The sequence below is a fragment of the Haliotis rubra genome, unplaced genomic scaffold (assembly GCF_003918875.1).
Source record: "Haliotis rubra isolate DU_JTF1 unplaced genomic scaffold, ASM391887v1 Scf52, whole genome shotgun sequence".
NCBI classification, from domain to species: Eukaryota; Metazoa; Mollusca; class Gastropoda; order Lepetellida; family Haliotidae; genus Haliotis; species Haliotis rubra.
Window position 1 is genome coordinate 2,833,753 of NW_025767213.1, and position 17,138 is coordinate 2,850,890.

General features: G+C 43.3%; 1 protein-coding gene across 1 annotated transcript in view; it reads right to left on the reverse strand.

Annotated features, from left to right (window-relative positions):
* Window positions 1-17,138, reverse strand: part of LOC124292496 (guanine nucleotide exchange factor subunit RIC1-like) — a 73,818-nt gene that overhangs the window by 9,880 nt on the left and 46,800 nt on the right. The window contains 19 exon segments of the mRNA XM_046729609.1: window positions 4,077-4,274; window positions 4,780-4,892; window positions 5,236-5,409; window positions 6,469-6,715; window positions 7,378-7,462; window positions 8,044-8,130; window positions 9,013-9,155; window positions 10,696-10,820; window positions 10,961-11,007; window positions 11,449-11,564; window positions 12,393-12,470; window positions 12,473-12,488; window positions 12,670-12,798; window positions 13,132-13,259; window positions 14,094-14,201; window positions 14,389-14,554; window positions 14,842-14,931; window positions 16,264-16,335; window positions 16,376-16,417. Coding sequence (XP_046585565.1) covers window positions 4,077-4,274; window positions 4,780-4,892; window positions 5,236-5,409; window positions 6,469-6,715; window positions 7,378-7,462; window positions 8,044-8,130; window positions 9,013-9,155; window positions 10,696-10,820; window positions 10,961-11,007; window positions 11,449-11,564; window positions 12,393-12,470; window positions 12,473-12,488; window positions 12,670-12,798; window positions 13,132-13,259; window positions 14,094-14,201; window positions 14,389-14,554; window positions 14,842-14,931; window positions 16,264-16,335; window positions 16,376-16,417 — 2,164 coding nt within the window.

A 17,138-nucleotide genomic window follows, 5' to 3' on the forward strand; every position in this document is an offset into this window, starting at 1 on the left:
CAATGTAGAATGGCGTTGATTACAGCTTTCATTTCTAGACTGTTTATATGGAGTGTGCATTCTTGCTGATTCCATAACCCTGATATCGTGTGGTTGGTGAGATGAGCTCCCCAACCTTGGAGTGACGCGATCTACATACAGATGGGTTTTGTATTCCTGCTCTGCTAAACAAATCCCTTCGCAGACATTCGATTTCTTGGTCCACCATAGTAGATGCGGTCTGAGATGTTTCGGTAGACTGAATGGTTGTACATCGTTGAGATGTGCGTTGATGAGAGACCTGTAGGGGCGTAACTGTAATCTGCCTGTGACAGTCATGTCTTGGGCTGATGTGAGAAGACCTAGTAGGCTCTGCCATTGTCGCAGTGGTAACGGAGAGAGTAGAGCTGGTGGAATGGTCTGCTGTATCTTGAGCCAACGGTCTTCTGGTACCATAATACGGTTGCGATTTGTGATGAATCGAATACCTAGGAACTGCAGGTCTTGCGATGGTACTAGGTCCGACTTGCGTAAGTTTACTAACCAACCTAGTTGTGTTAGTAGCTTTATGATGTAATTTAACTGTAGTTTGAGACGCAGTGGATCTTGATCTACTTGTATCCCGTCGTCGAGGTAAAACGCACTGCGTAGCCCTTGACGATGTAGAAATTTGATAATCGGTTTCGTTATCCTCGTGAATAGCCAGGGGGCTGATGATATTCCGAATGGGAGTACTTTCCACTGGTAATGTAGCCCTTCTAGAGTAAATCGTAGGTATTTCCTGGAATCGGGATGAATGGGGATGTGCAGGTAGGCATCCTGTAGATCTATGCTGCCCATGTAGTCCATAGGACGAATCATCTGGCGTAACTGAGGTAAATGTATCATCTTGAAACCCCGGTGGGTTGCGTAGATAGTTCTTGTTGAAAAGCTCATGTTGTAGATGCGTCTGTATTTCTCGTGGAGTTTTTCTTGGGAACTAGGAAAACTGGGAGTAGAAACCTGGTTCGACATTTGCTTGATCTATTACTTCTATGGCCTGTTTGGATAGGAGTGATGAAACAGCCTCTCTTATCTTTGGTAGTTGTTGCGCTTGTAAATCGAACTTGGGGGGTTTGATTGTCAGCGGAGGCTTGGCCTGTAGAGGGATATGAAATCCGTGTTGAAGAATGTTGGAGACGTAAGGGTCTTGCAATATTCCCCAGTTTTCCCAGTGTAGTTGGAGGCGTCCACCCACTTGAGCTGGCTGTACTGGAGCGGCTGGGGTGGAAGACTCCAGTCGTTCGAACCTGTGTTTCAGCGTCTATAATTGCGGGAACCTCTGGGTGTCCTGCCTCTTCCTGATCCTCCTCTATAGTTGCCATATGGGCTTAATGAAAAGAATCTTTACCTCTAGAGCTGGCTATCTTCCTGTCTCTTGCTCTTTGTAGGCCCGTGAACTTAGATCTGCCTGAGTATCTTTGTGAAGTCTGACGAATGGCGCTGGCTAGTGTGTCCATCGATCTAATCATAAGGACTTCCCTGGAATCCTTAGAGACTTCCTTGGCGACTTTGTCTATTTCTCCGTCAAAGATGGATGTTGTCGACCACGGGGCTGTATAAAGTGGGGCTGTAAAGTTCTCCCCCCAATTACAGGAGGCGAGGAGGCCTTGACGACGAGCTAAGGTCAGTGCTGCTGAAACAGATGTAAGATGATCCGTTAAAACTGCTGATCTTTCTTTGCATAAGTAAGGCAGAAAAAATCATTCTATCATCTTCCGTCGTGGAATCCGAATCTAGTAATAAGAGTCTCATTGATCGTCCTAGATCTATTTAACCCAAAGAACATCGTCTCGTCATGGTTTCTATATGAGCCAACTTGCGATCATCCATCTTGTAAATCTTGTTCTTTACATCGCTGATGATCTTATAGTTCTCATCGATGTCCTGGGCCTTGTAGAAGGAGTCCATGTTATCGTGGAGAACTTCTTGGCTTGAAAGTTGGGCAGATGTGGTATCTGAACTTTCGTAGCTTTCTGGAAAGCTGCATCTAGATTCTGTGGCACTGCTGCAATCGGGTCGATCGGGGTAGAAGTGATTGCATCTGGATCATCTTCCTTCATCAAATCGTCTGCTGTATTGCCACTTTTAGATGGTGATGTGAGATCTAGGTTATTGACCATCCAATACCGTATCTCTGCATCAGAAAATATGATTCCTCCATCATCCTCAAAACCATCATCATTAACAAATTGTAGATGCTCTTGGGACTGCGTGTAGCTGTCTGTATATCTGATGAGGTTTGTGGCGATCTAGTTGACTTGTCGCCGCTCTATGTGGAGATCTGACGGTGATCGGCCTGGTGATGAACGAAGTGGAGATCGTCTATGGGATGATCTTCGGAGACTTGTGAGGTGAATGTTGATAGCTGAAGCTCTTCGGCAGTCCCTCGATGTTCTTCTAGATGATGAGGATCTGGAATCATATGACCTTCGCCTAATGCCTGCGCGAAGCTTCATTTGCGTCGGTCCGGGGATCGATGATATGACCTTCGCGAAGGCCTCCGTGATGTCTGATGGTCTGAGTCCATATCTAGAGATGAAATCGAAGAAGGTGATGATCTCTCCCGCCTTCGCGAAGGCCTTCGCGAAGGCTGTACATCTAGGTCCTTCGTCAAGGTGGTGCGGGACTTCCTTCGCGAAGGTGACATCGTCTTGGCTGCTACGTTGACAGGGGTGCCTCTGGGGTGCTGTCTACGTTGGAGCCTAGCGAAGCTTCGGACCCTGCTAGCGCCAGTTTGTAGTGGTCCTCCATGATGTTCATAAACTGCCGCATCATGTCTTCTGGGATGATCTGTGATCGAAGTCGTCGGGCGTCTTTTCTGCGATGGGGTTCACATCAATGGCGTCTGGCGATCGGTGTAGAGGCATCAGGCTGCATGGTGATCTCTGCAGAAGTCACAGTCGCTGACACCGGTCGCTTCTTCTGCCGTAAGTCGGGGATGATTATCGGCTGATCATCGTAGAGGCCCAATTCTGCTGCTGGAACGATCTCGGCTGAGAAAGTTCTTGCTGTCTTCGTAGATTTCCCTTTGGAAGTCTGCGCTGCCCTGGGTGTCCTCAATCTGCGTTGAGACGGCGATGAGGCCCTCTTAGACTTGGTCTGCAATGGACGGGATGTCTGGGGAGGCCGGTCGTTTCTTCGAGGTAACGGACTGCGTCCACGTTCCTCTGCCGCAGGGGTCTCTAGCAGAACACCAGGCGGGAGAGGGTCGATCGCTAGCAGCTGACTGGATGGAATATCTGGACTCTCTGCCATGTTTTGCCCTTGTTTGCGTGATCTATCTGCAGCCGCGTCTTAAAGGCATAAAGATGATATTTATTAAATGCAGAATGAGATAAATTAATGCAGTAACTGCAAGCGTGAATTAAACGCGACACGCAGTAGAACAACTAGGGCATATTACATGTGGATCGGAGGCAGAAAAACGTAATCTACAAATCGTACAGATTTTCATCAGCGTAAAGCTAGCTGAACAATCCGAATACCGTGAATAAACAGTAGAAATACGATAATTAATCAATACAAATAGTAAAGGATACTAGCTATACCTCTATAGTAACCTATGAGAGGTAAAAACTAAGAGATTATCAAAGGATATGGTGTGTAAGGAGACACAAGGCGCTCTCACATCCTGCTCACTGGGCGAAGAAGGAGAGAGTGGAGCACATGGCCAGAGGGTGGCGACACCTTTCCCGCCAGGGGAGACAAAGGGGAGCAACTCGTGGTGAGTACCAATTAGTGATTTTATTTTGAAGGGAGCTTCAAATAAGGAGATACAAGTGTTCCACTATGTTCGCAAGAAGAAGAAGACAAGCAAAAGAGCATGAGTCAGGATAAGGAAAAATATATGAACTTGCTTCAATCATCCATGGTCAAACAGAATAAATAAGTAGGTGAGTGACGGATAATCTTGGGAGTGACTTGTGAATCCTGCCACAGCTAAGGGGCATAACTCTTCACAGTGAACTGCAATCCTATAGAATTCCAAGCTGACAATGTCTTCACTGTTGACAAACGAAATGGATGTCTATTTAACAGTGAAAACTGCAACTCACTCTTGGAATGCTGTGGTCTGAGAAACACATCGTCCGACGTTGACTGGGACATGAAGGATTCAGTGGGAGGTGAGCGGACAGCGCAGAATGGTGTCAACAGCACCGGCTCCTGGCTGTCTGTCATGGGCTTGTCACTGTCAGTCAGCGGACTAGCTGTGTCCTCCTCTAGCACTGATGACCCAAGACTAGATGACGAATCTGGAAGTATTTGTCAGCATTAAATATATTAAAAATGTCTAAACCATACATTTCTCACATAGTTAGGATGAGCAACAATGAGTTACAATTACAAAAGGAAATGAAGAGGGTGGCAGAAATATCAATGTCAAACTACAGAGGAACTCCCAATTGCTTATAAAATCCTGAAAGACTGCACGTGTAGTCAGTTACAGATAATGTAAATGCTACTTATCAAGTCATTCAGTACATTTGATCAGCATTTAAAGGTTGGAAAATAGTTTCTTGTCTTTGAATTCTCTCTGACGACCATAGGCATAGCCAGAACACACACTTCATCCTCCACATCTGAAGACATCCCAGAAGGTAATGAGTTTTAGTGAGTTTAGTTTTACGCCGCACTCAGCAATATTCCAGCTATATGGCGACAGAAGGTAATGAGATCCTACAGATGTCTCTCAGAGTGTGTATACATCATGATACACCAGCAAGCCAGTCACAAGATGCCAACAGGTCTGTGACTTACATGCCATGCTCTTCTTCAGTTGATGGTAGGACAAGATTGGCAGAGGCCAGTCAAACTGTTGGTGGATGTCACGGAGGGCTGTTACAAAGTCATCCAGCTTGGCTGCACGAACCCTGCAACAAAACATGGATCACACTGTTGTTGCTAGAGGTTTATGGAGTTCAGAGTTCAGATTGAGTTCAGATTTCAGAGTGAGGATTACAAAAAGTGTTATTTTGGGGAGTGAGTTTTACCTGTCATTGCTTACATCGCTAACATACATGTGTAGGCCTCTCCCAGACCAACAATTACCTGCTAAAGTAAAGCTACATACTTAACAGCTTTCACTACCAGAAATCTACTGGTAGACAATACACAACAATGCACATCTGAACAGGTTTAAAGCACACATAACATGTATGAGTGAAAAATCCCAAGAATTCTTGTCTTCAGCCAGTCTGTCTGTATGACCCCTACCTCTCCCTACGGAGCCAGGAGACAAGCTGGAAGTCATCCATGTTGGAAGCGAAGTAGCCCAGTGTGCGGATCTGGTTGGAGCTGAGCAGTTTACGAGCATGTCGACACAGGATCATGTCTATGTACACCTGCTCTGCTGTGGGCTCATTCATCTTGGTCTTGCTGGACACCGACCTGAAACACAAAGGGCAGACACTATCCACCATTGTCTTCCTCAGCATACTTCCCAAAGGAGGCCTCTCTTAGTTTGGATTGGAGTGCCTGATTGACTTCACTGGGGAGTCCGGGGATTGTGGGGAGCAGCTCCTTTAAATACCCTTCTCGGAACTCGCCATATACCATGCCGGCCTACATACCCATACCTTAGTTCCACCTGGGACTGTACAGATCTTACCCCAGCAGTCTAAATAGTTCAACCCCAGCAGTCTAAATAGTTCAACCCCAGCAGTCTAAATAGTTCAACCCCAGCAGTCTAAATAGTTCAACCCCAGCAGTCTAAATGGTTCAACCCCAGCAGTCTAAATGGTTCAACCCCAGCAGTCTAAATAGTTCAACCCCAGCAGTCTAAATAGTTCAACCCCAGCAGTCTAAATAGTTCAACCCCAGCAGTCTAAATAGTTCAACCCCAGCAGTCTAAATAGTTCAACCCCAGCAGTCTAAATGGTTCAACCCCAGCAGTCTAAATAGTTCAACCCCAGCAGTCTAAATGGTTCAACCCCAGCAGTCTAAATAGTTCAACCCCAGCAGTTTAAATAGTTCAACCCCAGCAGTCTAAATGGTTCAACCCCAGCAGTCTAAATAGTTCAACCCCAGCAGTCTAAATAGTTCAACCCCAGCAGTCTAAATGGTTCAAGACATAATTGATGTAGTCTCAACTGTGCAATGTCTTTTAGTCATGGTTATTGAAAGTCTTTTATTGTTTTTAACTTGACAAGATACAATATGAATACGTTTCACTCAGGTTTAAGTTTGAAAAGTTCTTAAAGGGAAGCTGCATGACTTTTGAACAGTTTTGAGTCCATTTTCCATCTATAGCTTTCTGTTTATAGTGCCATGATGCTGGAACTTTGGCCTGTTAAGATAGTCATAAAGTGATATTCACAATAACAATTAGCACTTAACTACATTTGAACAAAGTGAATCACATTTTCTAGGACTGCCAATATTCCTGAGTGTAGTTCCCTGCAATTACTAAAGTAAGACATATAACTACACAATGTATTGTAGACTTACCCTTTTCTAACCAAAGGGTCTGAGGCAGTGTGTTTGAGTTTGTCTTTAGGTTTTGGTAGATCTCGGACTGGGTCAGCCACCATGCTTGATGTCCGCACTCGGCCCACATTGCTGACATTGCTGAAGTTGAACCCTCCTGCGTCCGTTGGTGAGATCGGCGGACTGAGAGATGCTGCAGGGTATGACGACCCCGACCCCACTCGACTGAACATTCCGATCGGTGGAGACATCTCAGCCTCATTCGGATCTGAGAAATAACAAGGAGTTACAGGACCGCGTCAGACCAAAAGACATTAAAATATGGTACATGTTGGTCCCTGCCTGGCACTCGGCATTAATGGCTACAACAAGGACTGGTCTGCTCGGAGTCAGTATAATGTGTCTGAGTGGGGTATTCATGCTTCACTGCGGCATGGTATCTCAGAGGGCTAGCACTATAAAACCAGCTTAAGTCTGGGCTAGTACAAGCAGCCGCACATACACATCCACATCCACACACATTCACGTTGTCATATGAGCGAAATATTCTCAAGCACGACGTTAAACTCAATTTCACCTCACCTGTAAACAATACAGACGGATGGTCCAGTGGTTGATACAATGAGCATCAATCATATCAAGATATTTTGGCGAATTATCAAGTCAACGTGTCTGATCACCCAATCAAGAAAAACATGGACAGCTTGGGACCTAACTTAAGAATAACTCAGTGATTGTTGCAAGTAAGCAGTATTGAAGTAAAGACAGAGTTTGGAAGCTAGGTCTTCCACAGGACGAACAAATACTTTAACCATGGCCCCATAGTGAGTGAGTTAGTACTGTAGTGAGTGGATTCAAATGTGCAGCTACTGAGGGTGCTCCTTGTCAAGAAGACATTAGGCTACATGTGACGGAGGTAGAGACACTGACCTATGGCTTTGAGGAACCTGACCAAGTCCCGACATAGTTCCCACTTGCCGGCGTCCAGCGATGCGTCCAGCAGGAGGGTAGCATGCTGTGAAACAGATGACAAACATATTCAGAAGACTGAATTTACAAGACACAGTGTTACTTACAAGACACTGTGTTACTTACAAGACACTGTGTTACTTACAAGACACAGTGTTACTTACAAGACACTGTGTTACTTACAAGACACTGTGACTTACAGACACAGTGTTACTTACAAGACACTGTGTTACTTACAAGACACAGTGTTACTTACAAGACACTGTGTTACTTACAAGACACTGTGTTACTTACAAGACACTGTGTTACTTACAAGACACAGTGTTACTTACAAGACACAGTGTTACTTACAAGACACAGTGTTACTTTACACAAGACACAGTGTACAAGACACAGTGTTACTTACAAGACACTGTGTTACTTACAAGACACAGTGTTACTTACAAGACACTGTGTTACTTACAAGACACAGTGTTACTTACAAGACACTGTGTTACTTACAAGACACAGTGTTACTTACAAGACACAGTGTTACTTACAAGACATAGTGTTAACATAGAGGCTATCTTACACCTCTCACAATCAAGGCACATTTTGACCCACTGACCGCCTGAGAACCCCTCTCACCTGTCTGCTGACCATGGGTTTCTCCAGGTTTTGAAGGATGATGAGGTAGGTTGCTGCTGTCTCCAGGGTGTCATTGATCAGACACTCCTGCAACAACAAACACGTCACTCACTCGCCATTCAACATAAACTCAAACATCAAACAGTTGGCAAATAGGATATAGAACATATCTACAGGAAAATGCACCCATTCTTCCTTTAAGACTTTCACTGTGACCTTGACCTATTACATAGGTCACTCAAGACCTTCTGCAATCGTGGCCCACTCTTACGATGACACATAAGGATGCATCTGAGGGTGTTTCACTGAATCACAGGAAATGTTTCTTGAGCATGATGTATTATACAAACTGTTCTCAAGGTGCTATAAGACCCATGAAGATCCGGATTAGAATTGGTCTTCAGTAACCCATGCTTGTCGTAAGAGGCGACTAACGGGATCGGGTGGTAAGGCTTGCTGGCTTGGTTGACACATGTCATCGGTTCCCAATTGTGTAGATCAATACTCGTGCTGTTGATCATTGGATTGTCTGGTCGAGACTCGATTATTAACAGACCGCCGCCATTGCTGAGGGCGGTGGTAAACAAGAAACCAACTAACTACTCGGGTGGTCAGGCTCGCTGACTTGATGCTCATGCTGTTATCACTGGATTGTCTGGTCGAGACTTGATTATTTACAGACCACTGCCATATAGCTGGAATATTGCTGAGTGCAGCGTAAAACAACAAACCAAACCACGGTGCTATAAGGGAGATAAGTCTTAAGATGTAAGTGGTGCCTGGTTTCAAAGTGGGGTGGCAGGTAGTAGTCAATATATGACAAAACAGTAAAGCATCTTCATTTACACAGGGCTACATCATCACATGGCAGTGACAGTACACACAGAGATGACACAAGGCTGACTATTCCTACAGCACCATTACTATCTTATAGCTATTTCATTCTTTTCCAATACTCCCCAAACTCACCTCAAACAGATCTTTTGGGTTGCCAACTGTGGAGAAGAGGTAGGGCCAAAGAGCAACCTCCGTCTTCCTGGCACAGTGGACCACGGTTTGGAGGTACTCCGGGAATTCCTGGATAAATGCTACCACTCGCGGCAACAAAGGGTCTGTAACCAGAAACAAGCATTGTCACAAAGGTGACATAATCCCCCCCCGTAAGTTATCAAATCAAACTTATAAAGTAATAAAAGTTTAACTTAAATGTCAACAAAAACATGACCAGTCAACCTCTCTTGATATCTTGCTCTATAGGTGTTCAAACATGCACATATTTTCAAGACTGACTTTGACCTTGACATGAATGTCATAGTGTATGAAATATGCTAAAATAGTACTAAAAATTGCTTATTGAAAAACATTCAAGGGAAGTCTTGAAAGTCTAAGAAGAAAGTCCAGTGAACCGTTCTTGAAATATCTTGCTGACAATTCAGGTTAACATTCTGAAATCTTCAAAGTGTCATCGTGACCCTGAAAATTATGTGAAGGTCACCAAAATTGACTGGGCCCTGGGCCTTCCCTAGATGAAGCTTGGTGTCAAATATAAAGAAAATCCAGAGAATATTTTTTGCGATATCTCACTGACAAGCAAAACATGCAGGTTAATATGCTGAAATCTTCAAAGTGTCTCTGTGACCTTGAAAATTAAGTGAAGGTCACCAAAATTGACTGTGCCCTGCGCCTTCCCTAGATGAAGCTTGATTTCAAATATGAAGAAAATCCAGGGAACGGTTCTTGATATAGCTTAACATGCAGGTTTACATGCTGAAATCTTCAAAGTGTCCCCATGACCTTGAAAATTATGTGAAGGTCACCAAAATCGACTGGGCCCTGCGTCTTCCCTAGATAAAGCTTGGTATTAAATATGAAGAAAATCCAGTGAACGGTTCTTGAGATAGCTTAACAGGTAAAACATTAAAGTCCCCTTGTGACCTTGAAATGAAGGTCAAGGTCACCAAACCTGACTTGGACCTTTCTTATACTGTGATGAACCTAGGTACCAAATATGAAAAGAAGCTAGTGAACGGTTCTTAACATATTCCAATTCGTACGGACAGACGGACAGAAGGACAGACGGACGTGATGGACGGACAGACGGAGCGTAATACTATAACAAAATACATAAACCTTGGTCCACTTGTCCCTGGTCAAGTAGTTGATCCACATATCAACAGTCGAATGAGAAAATATCAATCTGCTCTGCATTCTGACAGGCATCATACTAAATGCCACTTGCTCATCAAACTGAAAGTAATGTGGTTATTTCCTTATTTGTGCTAATTGCAAAAATATCCATCACTTTAAGCAAAAGACTTAACATGTATCAATGCCACTGGTATAGAGCAACACCCTTGTTCTTATTGGTGATACATAATTACAGCAAAATTCATTCCCATTTTTAATAACTCACTTCTTGACAGTCCAACCAGTTGCTTCATACACCGGTCAACCAAACAGCCTAGTTCCTACAGATAGCTCATCAGATAGCCTATAATTCCCCTTGACAGCTCAAAAGAAAACCTAGAAATACCTCAAGACTGGTCCCCAGATGACCAGGAATTCCCCCCTAGATAGCTCAGCATGTAGCATAGAATTTTCCCCAAAGTGGTTCCTGGATCACTTGTGATCACGTGAAAGCCCCTAGGTTACCTGGAATGGGGTCTTTAGACGTGGCCTCGGCCTCCAGCACCTCGTGTAGCAGCAGCTCCAGTACATGGGGGAAGTAGGGCAGCTCCGTACAGCACCGGGCCAGGTTCAGAGCATGCACGCCCAGGCTGAAACAGGCAGTCTCACCCTACACAACTGTGTGTTGCAAATCCACACTGTTACTTTCCATAACTACAACTTAGTACAATGGTTAGAGCTCACCATTCCTTCTATAAAAAGACATTGAAGAATTTCTTAGGATACTTACTTTCTCCTCAGCAGCTGCCTCAGTATATGATGGAGATAAATCTGACTCTGAAACATGTAGACCAACATGTAAACAACACAGATGAAATCCATCTAGATGCTTCTTATAGGTGAATGATGTTTCAGCAACCTTGGTGGTTTTCTTCTATTCAACTTCTTGATCATAAAATTAATTCCCTACCTGAGACAAATACAAAGTTGACATGTAAAATCAGATACATGCTATTTTCCATATTGTTTATACATGCTAAGGTGTAAGAGAATGTCATTGAATTATTTCCGTAAACCAGTTGCTGAACAATAACACCCTAACACACTAACATTAATTCCAAAGGGTACAAACAATTTTCCTTCAAATTCCCCATTACTATTGTTTTATAACAAGGCAAAAGACTGTCAACATGAAGTAAAGAGACAAGAGAGATTCTGTTTCTGGACACAGAATCAAACAGTTTACACAAATGTAGAAATATTGCTCCTTCAACTTACAGTTCTCTCGAGTAGTGTCAGAGGAAGAGCTGACTTGTCCTGGCCGGGAGAAGAGACGTCGTACACCACAGCATCACATGCAGCGCCCAAAATAACAGCATCCTCAAATAGCACAGCTGCAGACACATGATACACAGCCTCAGAGTTAGTGAGTCAGTGAGTGAGTGAGTGAGTTAATATTTATCATCACATCGGCAATATTTCAGCCATATTGTGACCACAACAAGAAAGGTTGGACATTGTTTGAGTGTTTAACACCACTCTCAGATACCACTTATACCATAGCAGTCTGTACAACCAGTCAAAGCAGGGATTGATAGTAACAGCTACGGTCAATACCATCTGGTTTTCATGACACCTAATGAACAGCCTCACAGGGCCTGAACACCTGATACAGTAAGTCAAAGACAGGGTGTTAGGCACCTATTCTAATGTGGAATCCCCAAAAGGGGTAGGAACAATCAGTTAAAAGTACTTTGAAATACCAAACCTTAGCTCCTCATCCTGTGTCCATGTGTAAGTAATGAGAGGCTAGGAGGCCCATAAAGCAGATGGTTATACTAAATCAGAGAAGTTCCTGACAATATTAACCAAACTGCATTGCTTCCTTGGGAATATACAGCCCTATGCTGTGCTCAAGCATGAGAACATTTAGCATTCACATTCACTATCATCTAGAAGGGTAGCAGCCATTTACTACTGGGTGATCACAACCAAACAAACTCATCTGATAAGATCACTCTGTATGAACTGTGTTTCAGTGACAGGCCCTAGAGTCTCACAGTCATAGTCAAGAATGTCAACAGATATCTCCTCGAGTCATATATCCTCAGAAATACTGAAGTGTAGTTTCTACCCTCACCAATTTTGAGCCTACATTTTCATGCTAAAATATGAGTGGTCACACATATCAACACACTAAGTTAACAAATGTGTATACTCACCTAGAGGGTAAATGTCCACTTTGAATGGCAGCATTATTCGTTTTGACATGAAGTTGTGAGCTTTTCCCTCATTCTTCGAAACAAAGGTAACCACACCTGAAACAGATATCCTCATGTCTCAAGCATCATCTTAGGATTCATCACAACATTTCTAGATTCTGACAAACAATACAGAAAGAAGAAACAAAAATCTTCAAAATATTAATTATATTTTCTAGGTGAGTATCCCCCCAATCAATAAATCATTTAAATCAGTGTCAGATGTCCAGTGACTGACCTTCATCCCGTGTGAGCCACAGCCCAGCCACATGGCTTCCAGTAATTGCATCTTGCCCAGGTTGGCCCTGGAGGTTGTCCAGAGATTTTCTACAGAGGTAGCTACGACAGACGGCGGACAGAACGGCACCTGCAGACATACCAACATTCCTTACATAAAGTACCACATAGTGTTTACATACTGTGATCACAGCACAATGTCAGGCACTTGATTCACTGATGTAAGTATGGTTGAACTGATGTAAGTATGGTTGAACTGTTGAACTGATATAAGTAAGGTTGAACTGATGTAAGCATGGTTTGAACTGATGTAAGTAGGGTTGAACTGATGTAAGTATGGTTTGAACTGATGTAAGTATGGTTTGAACTGATGTAAGTATGGTTGAACTGTGAGAACTCCTGTGTTACAGTGTCAGCAAATACAAAGTATTCAGCAAAATACACTAATAAAGGTGTCACCTACCGATCTATATTTATGATCTTCATCTTTGATCTGTGGACCTCTGCGGTCTCGTTGAAACATCAACAGTTTACCAGATACATTCAACAACATACTCTCAGCTTCTTTGGAAGTATGCTTTATCTGTGTTCCTGAAAATAAGGAAGTGTGACAGGGTCAAATGATGGATAACAAAGGTTGATTTTGTCTTCTTTCAAACATTAAAGAGGGTCTCATCTAATTGAATCATCTTGACAAACAATCATTGTGTGAATTAATCTATGTACACATAATGGTATAGATGTTAGTTCCCATTTCATTGTTGTGATATGTTATTTGAGCCATTTGCTTTCCTATGGAGTGGGGATAAATGGATGAGAATGAGGGGCACCTGTTTTGTGCATATGATAACTGAAATTTGAGGAAGGCCATTTTGGGATAAACTGATTGAGGGGCACCTGTACAGTTTATATCTTACATACCTGACTCAGATGTGAGGGAGGGATGAGCATTTGTACAGCCAAGGGGGTGGGGATAAACTGGTTGAGGGGCACCTGTACAGTTTATATCTTACATACCTGACTCAGATGTGAGGGAGGTGAGTGTGAGGCCAGCTACACACAGGGGGTGGGGGATAAACTGGTTGAGGGGCACCTGTACAGTTTATATCTTACATACCTGACTCAGATGTGAGGGAGGTGAGTGTGAGGCCAGCTACACACAGGGGGTGGGGGATAAACTGGTTGAGGGGCACCTGTACAGTTTATATCTTACATACCTGACTCAGATGTGAGGGAGGTGAGTGTGAGGCCAGCTACACACAGGGGGTTGGGGATAAACTGGTTGAGGGGTGGGGGGGGCACCTGTACAGTTTATATCTTACATACCTGACTCAGATGTGAGGAGGTGAGTGTGAGGCCAGCTACACACAGGGGGTTGGGGATAAACTGGTTGAGGGGCACCTGTACAGTTTATATCTTACATACCTGACTCAGATGTGAGGGAGGTGAGTGTGAGGCCAGCTACACACAGGGGGTGGGGGATAAACTGGTTGAGGGGCACCTCCTGAATTTTGCTGATAGTCACTGCTGGATCTGAAACATCACAAAAACATGACAGCTAAAAACACTCAAAGAAACAAGCAACTGCATCCAAAATCTATGGCAATTGCAGGACAAAGCTTATTACAACTGTCAGTCAGGCCAAACCAAGATCTCCCCCTAATTACAGTTAATTGTTTGATTACTACCTGTATGTTTGAATAAAATGATCTACACATACTTGACTGAGTATTTTTCCTCTCCAGACTAAAGAGCATGACGTGGCTATCAGCACAGAAGATGATGAGGATGTCCCTGAATGTGTTGAGGAGGAGGACCTGAGCAGGCACCTTGGTTATCTGAGCAAACGTATTGTCCAGCTTAGTGCCACTGGGATAGAATCGGATCTGAAACAGGATAAAGGGACACCATGACATGTTGCTAAAGCTGTGTATGGGTCTGTTTTACTGTAAACTAATTTAAAATATGTGAAATAAACAGTACTGCTGGGTCAATAATCACCCTCTGACTTGTCAGTCCTTGAACTTATCAATTGTTCCAACCAACATCTCTTTCTATCTATTTTTCATTTCTAGTTTGACTACTGACAAAAGAATCTTCAACAGTCTTCAGAGTAATTTTGTTAAATTAAAAGAGAAATAAAAGCTGATTGTATTGGACATTAATGTCTCACCTCGTCCCTCTGACCTGGGATGTTGTAGCAGGCCAAGCAGATGAAGTCCTTCCACCAGGTGATGCCACCTGACACAACCATGTCCCGCTCCTGCATCACACACAACATCATCAACACTGCTACATCCCACAAACACCATTACCAACATCACACACATCATCATCAACACTGCTACATCCCACATGTGACATCATCAACACTGCTACATCCCACAAACACCATTACCAACATCATCATCAACACTGCTACATCCCACATCATCAACACTGCTACATCCCACATTATGTGACATCATCAATACTGCTACATCCCACAAACATCATTACATGTGACACATCATCAACAATATACCAACCACATGTGACATCATCAATACTGAAACATCCCACATGTGACATCATCAATACTGAAACATCCCACTAATATCATTACCAATATCCACATGTGACATCATCAATACTGAAACATCCCACAAACATCATTACCAATATCCACATGTGACATCATCAATACTGAAACATCCCACTAATATCATTATCAACATCCCACTAACATCATTATCAACATCCCACTAACATCATTATCAACATCTCACTGACATCATTATCAACATCCCACTAACATCATTATCAACATCCCACTAATATCATTATCAACATCCCACCACCATCATTATCAACATCTCACTCACATCATTATCAACATCCCACTAACATCATTATCAACATCTCACTAACATCATTATCAACATCCCACTAACATCATTATCAACATCCCACTAATATCATTATCAACATCCCACTAACATCATTATCAACATCTCACTAACATCATTATCAACATCCCACTAACATCATTATCAACATCCCACTAACATCATTATCAACATCTCACTAACATCATTATCAACATCATTATCAACACTCACTAACATCATTATCAACATCTCACTAACATCATTATCAACATCTCACTAACATCATTATCAACATCTCACTAACATCATTTCAACATCACAACATCACATCCCACTAACATCATTATCAACATCTCACTAACATCATTATCAACATCTCACTAACATCATTATCAACATCCCACTAACATCATTATCAACATCCCACTAACATCATTATCAACATCCCACTAACATCATTATCAACAATCATCAAAATCATCAATATATTCAGTATCATAAGCATTACAGGCACAACATCATTGACATCATTCTCATCACAAACATCACATGTAACACCACACACACATCACAGCTTCACACACATCACATTATCACACACAGGTATGAAACATATGAAATGTACAGGTACCCCTCAAAACCTCACACAACATCACCAACAACACCGGCATCTGACACACAACACCATCACACACACAACATGATCATCAACCAGTGGCACTTACTTGTGTTTCATTCCCAAACAACTTCCACTTTCTGTTGAAGAGCGCGTAGTGAGCGAAGCCTGTCTTCCCTGACTGCACACACTGCCCAGCACGGTCCAGCCTGTCTTCCTGCCACTGCCACACACTGCCCAGCAACCCGGTCCACTGCTGAATACTGGAAGTTGGGTAACACAAGCTTATTTGTTATAAACCTGCTCTTACGCTGTGTAAGCCTGATGCCAGGGCAGGGACGAGTCCCAGTTTACAACCAAATCAGCTATTTCTTGACTATACCAGGTAACCATCATTATAGATCTCAAGAGTTGGGTATGAAATACTCCATTGAGGATTGTATACTAGTTCCCTGGCAAACCTATTTAGACCATGCATAAAGCAATCTGATGATTCCTACACTGAAGCTGACTGTAGCTCTATATTTACTCCAACAATAGGGACTTGTAGTGCAACCAATGAGTTCTTGTGTTAATGTCATTAAACTATGTGAACAGCCATGGGTCAAGGTAGTCCTGTGAGTATCCAGTTCAGGGCCAACCTGACCCAAGTCCTACTCAGGGCCAACCTGACACAAATCCTACTCAGGGGTTACCTGACCCAAGTCCTACTCAGGGTACATCTGACCCAAGTCCTACTCAGGGTACACCTGTCCCAAGTCCTACTCAGGAGTCACCAGACCCAAGTCCTACTCAGGGCTCACCTGACCCAAGACCTACTCAGGGTACATCTGACCCAAGTCCTACTCAGGGTACACTTGTCCCAAGTCCTACTCAGGGTACACCTGACCCAAGTCCTACTCAGGAGTCAGCAGACCCAAGTCCTACTCAGGGCTCACCTGACCCAAATCCTACTCAGGAGTCACCTGACCCAAGTCCTACTCA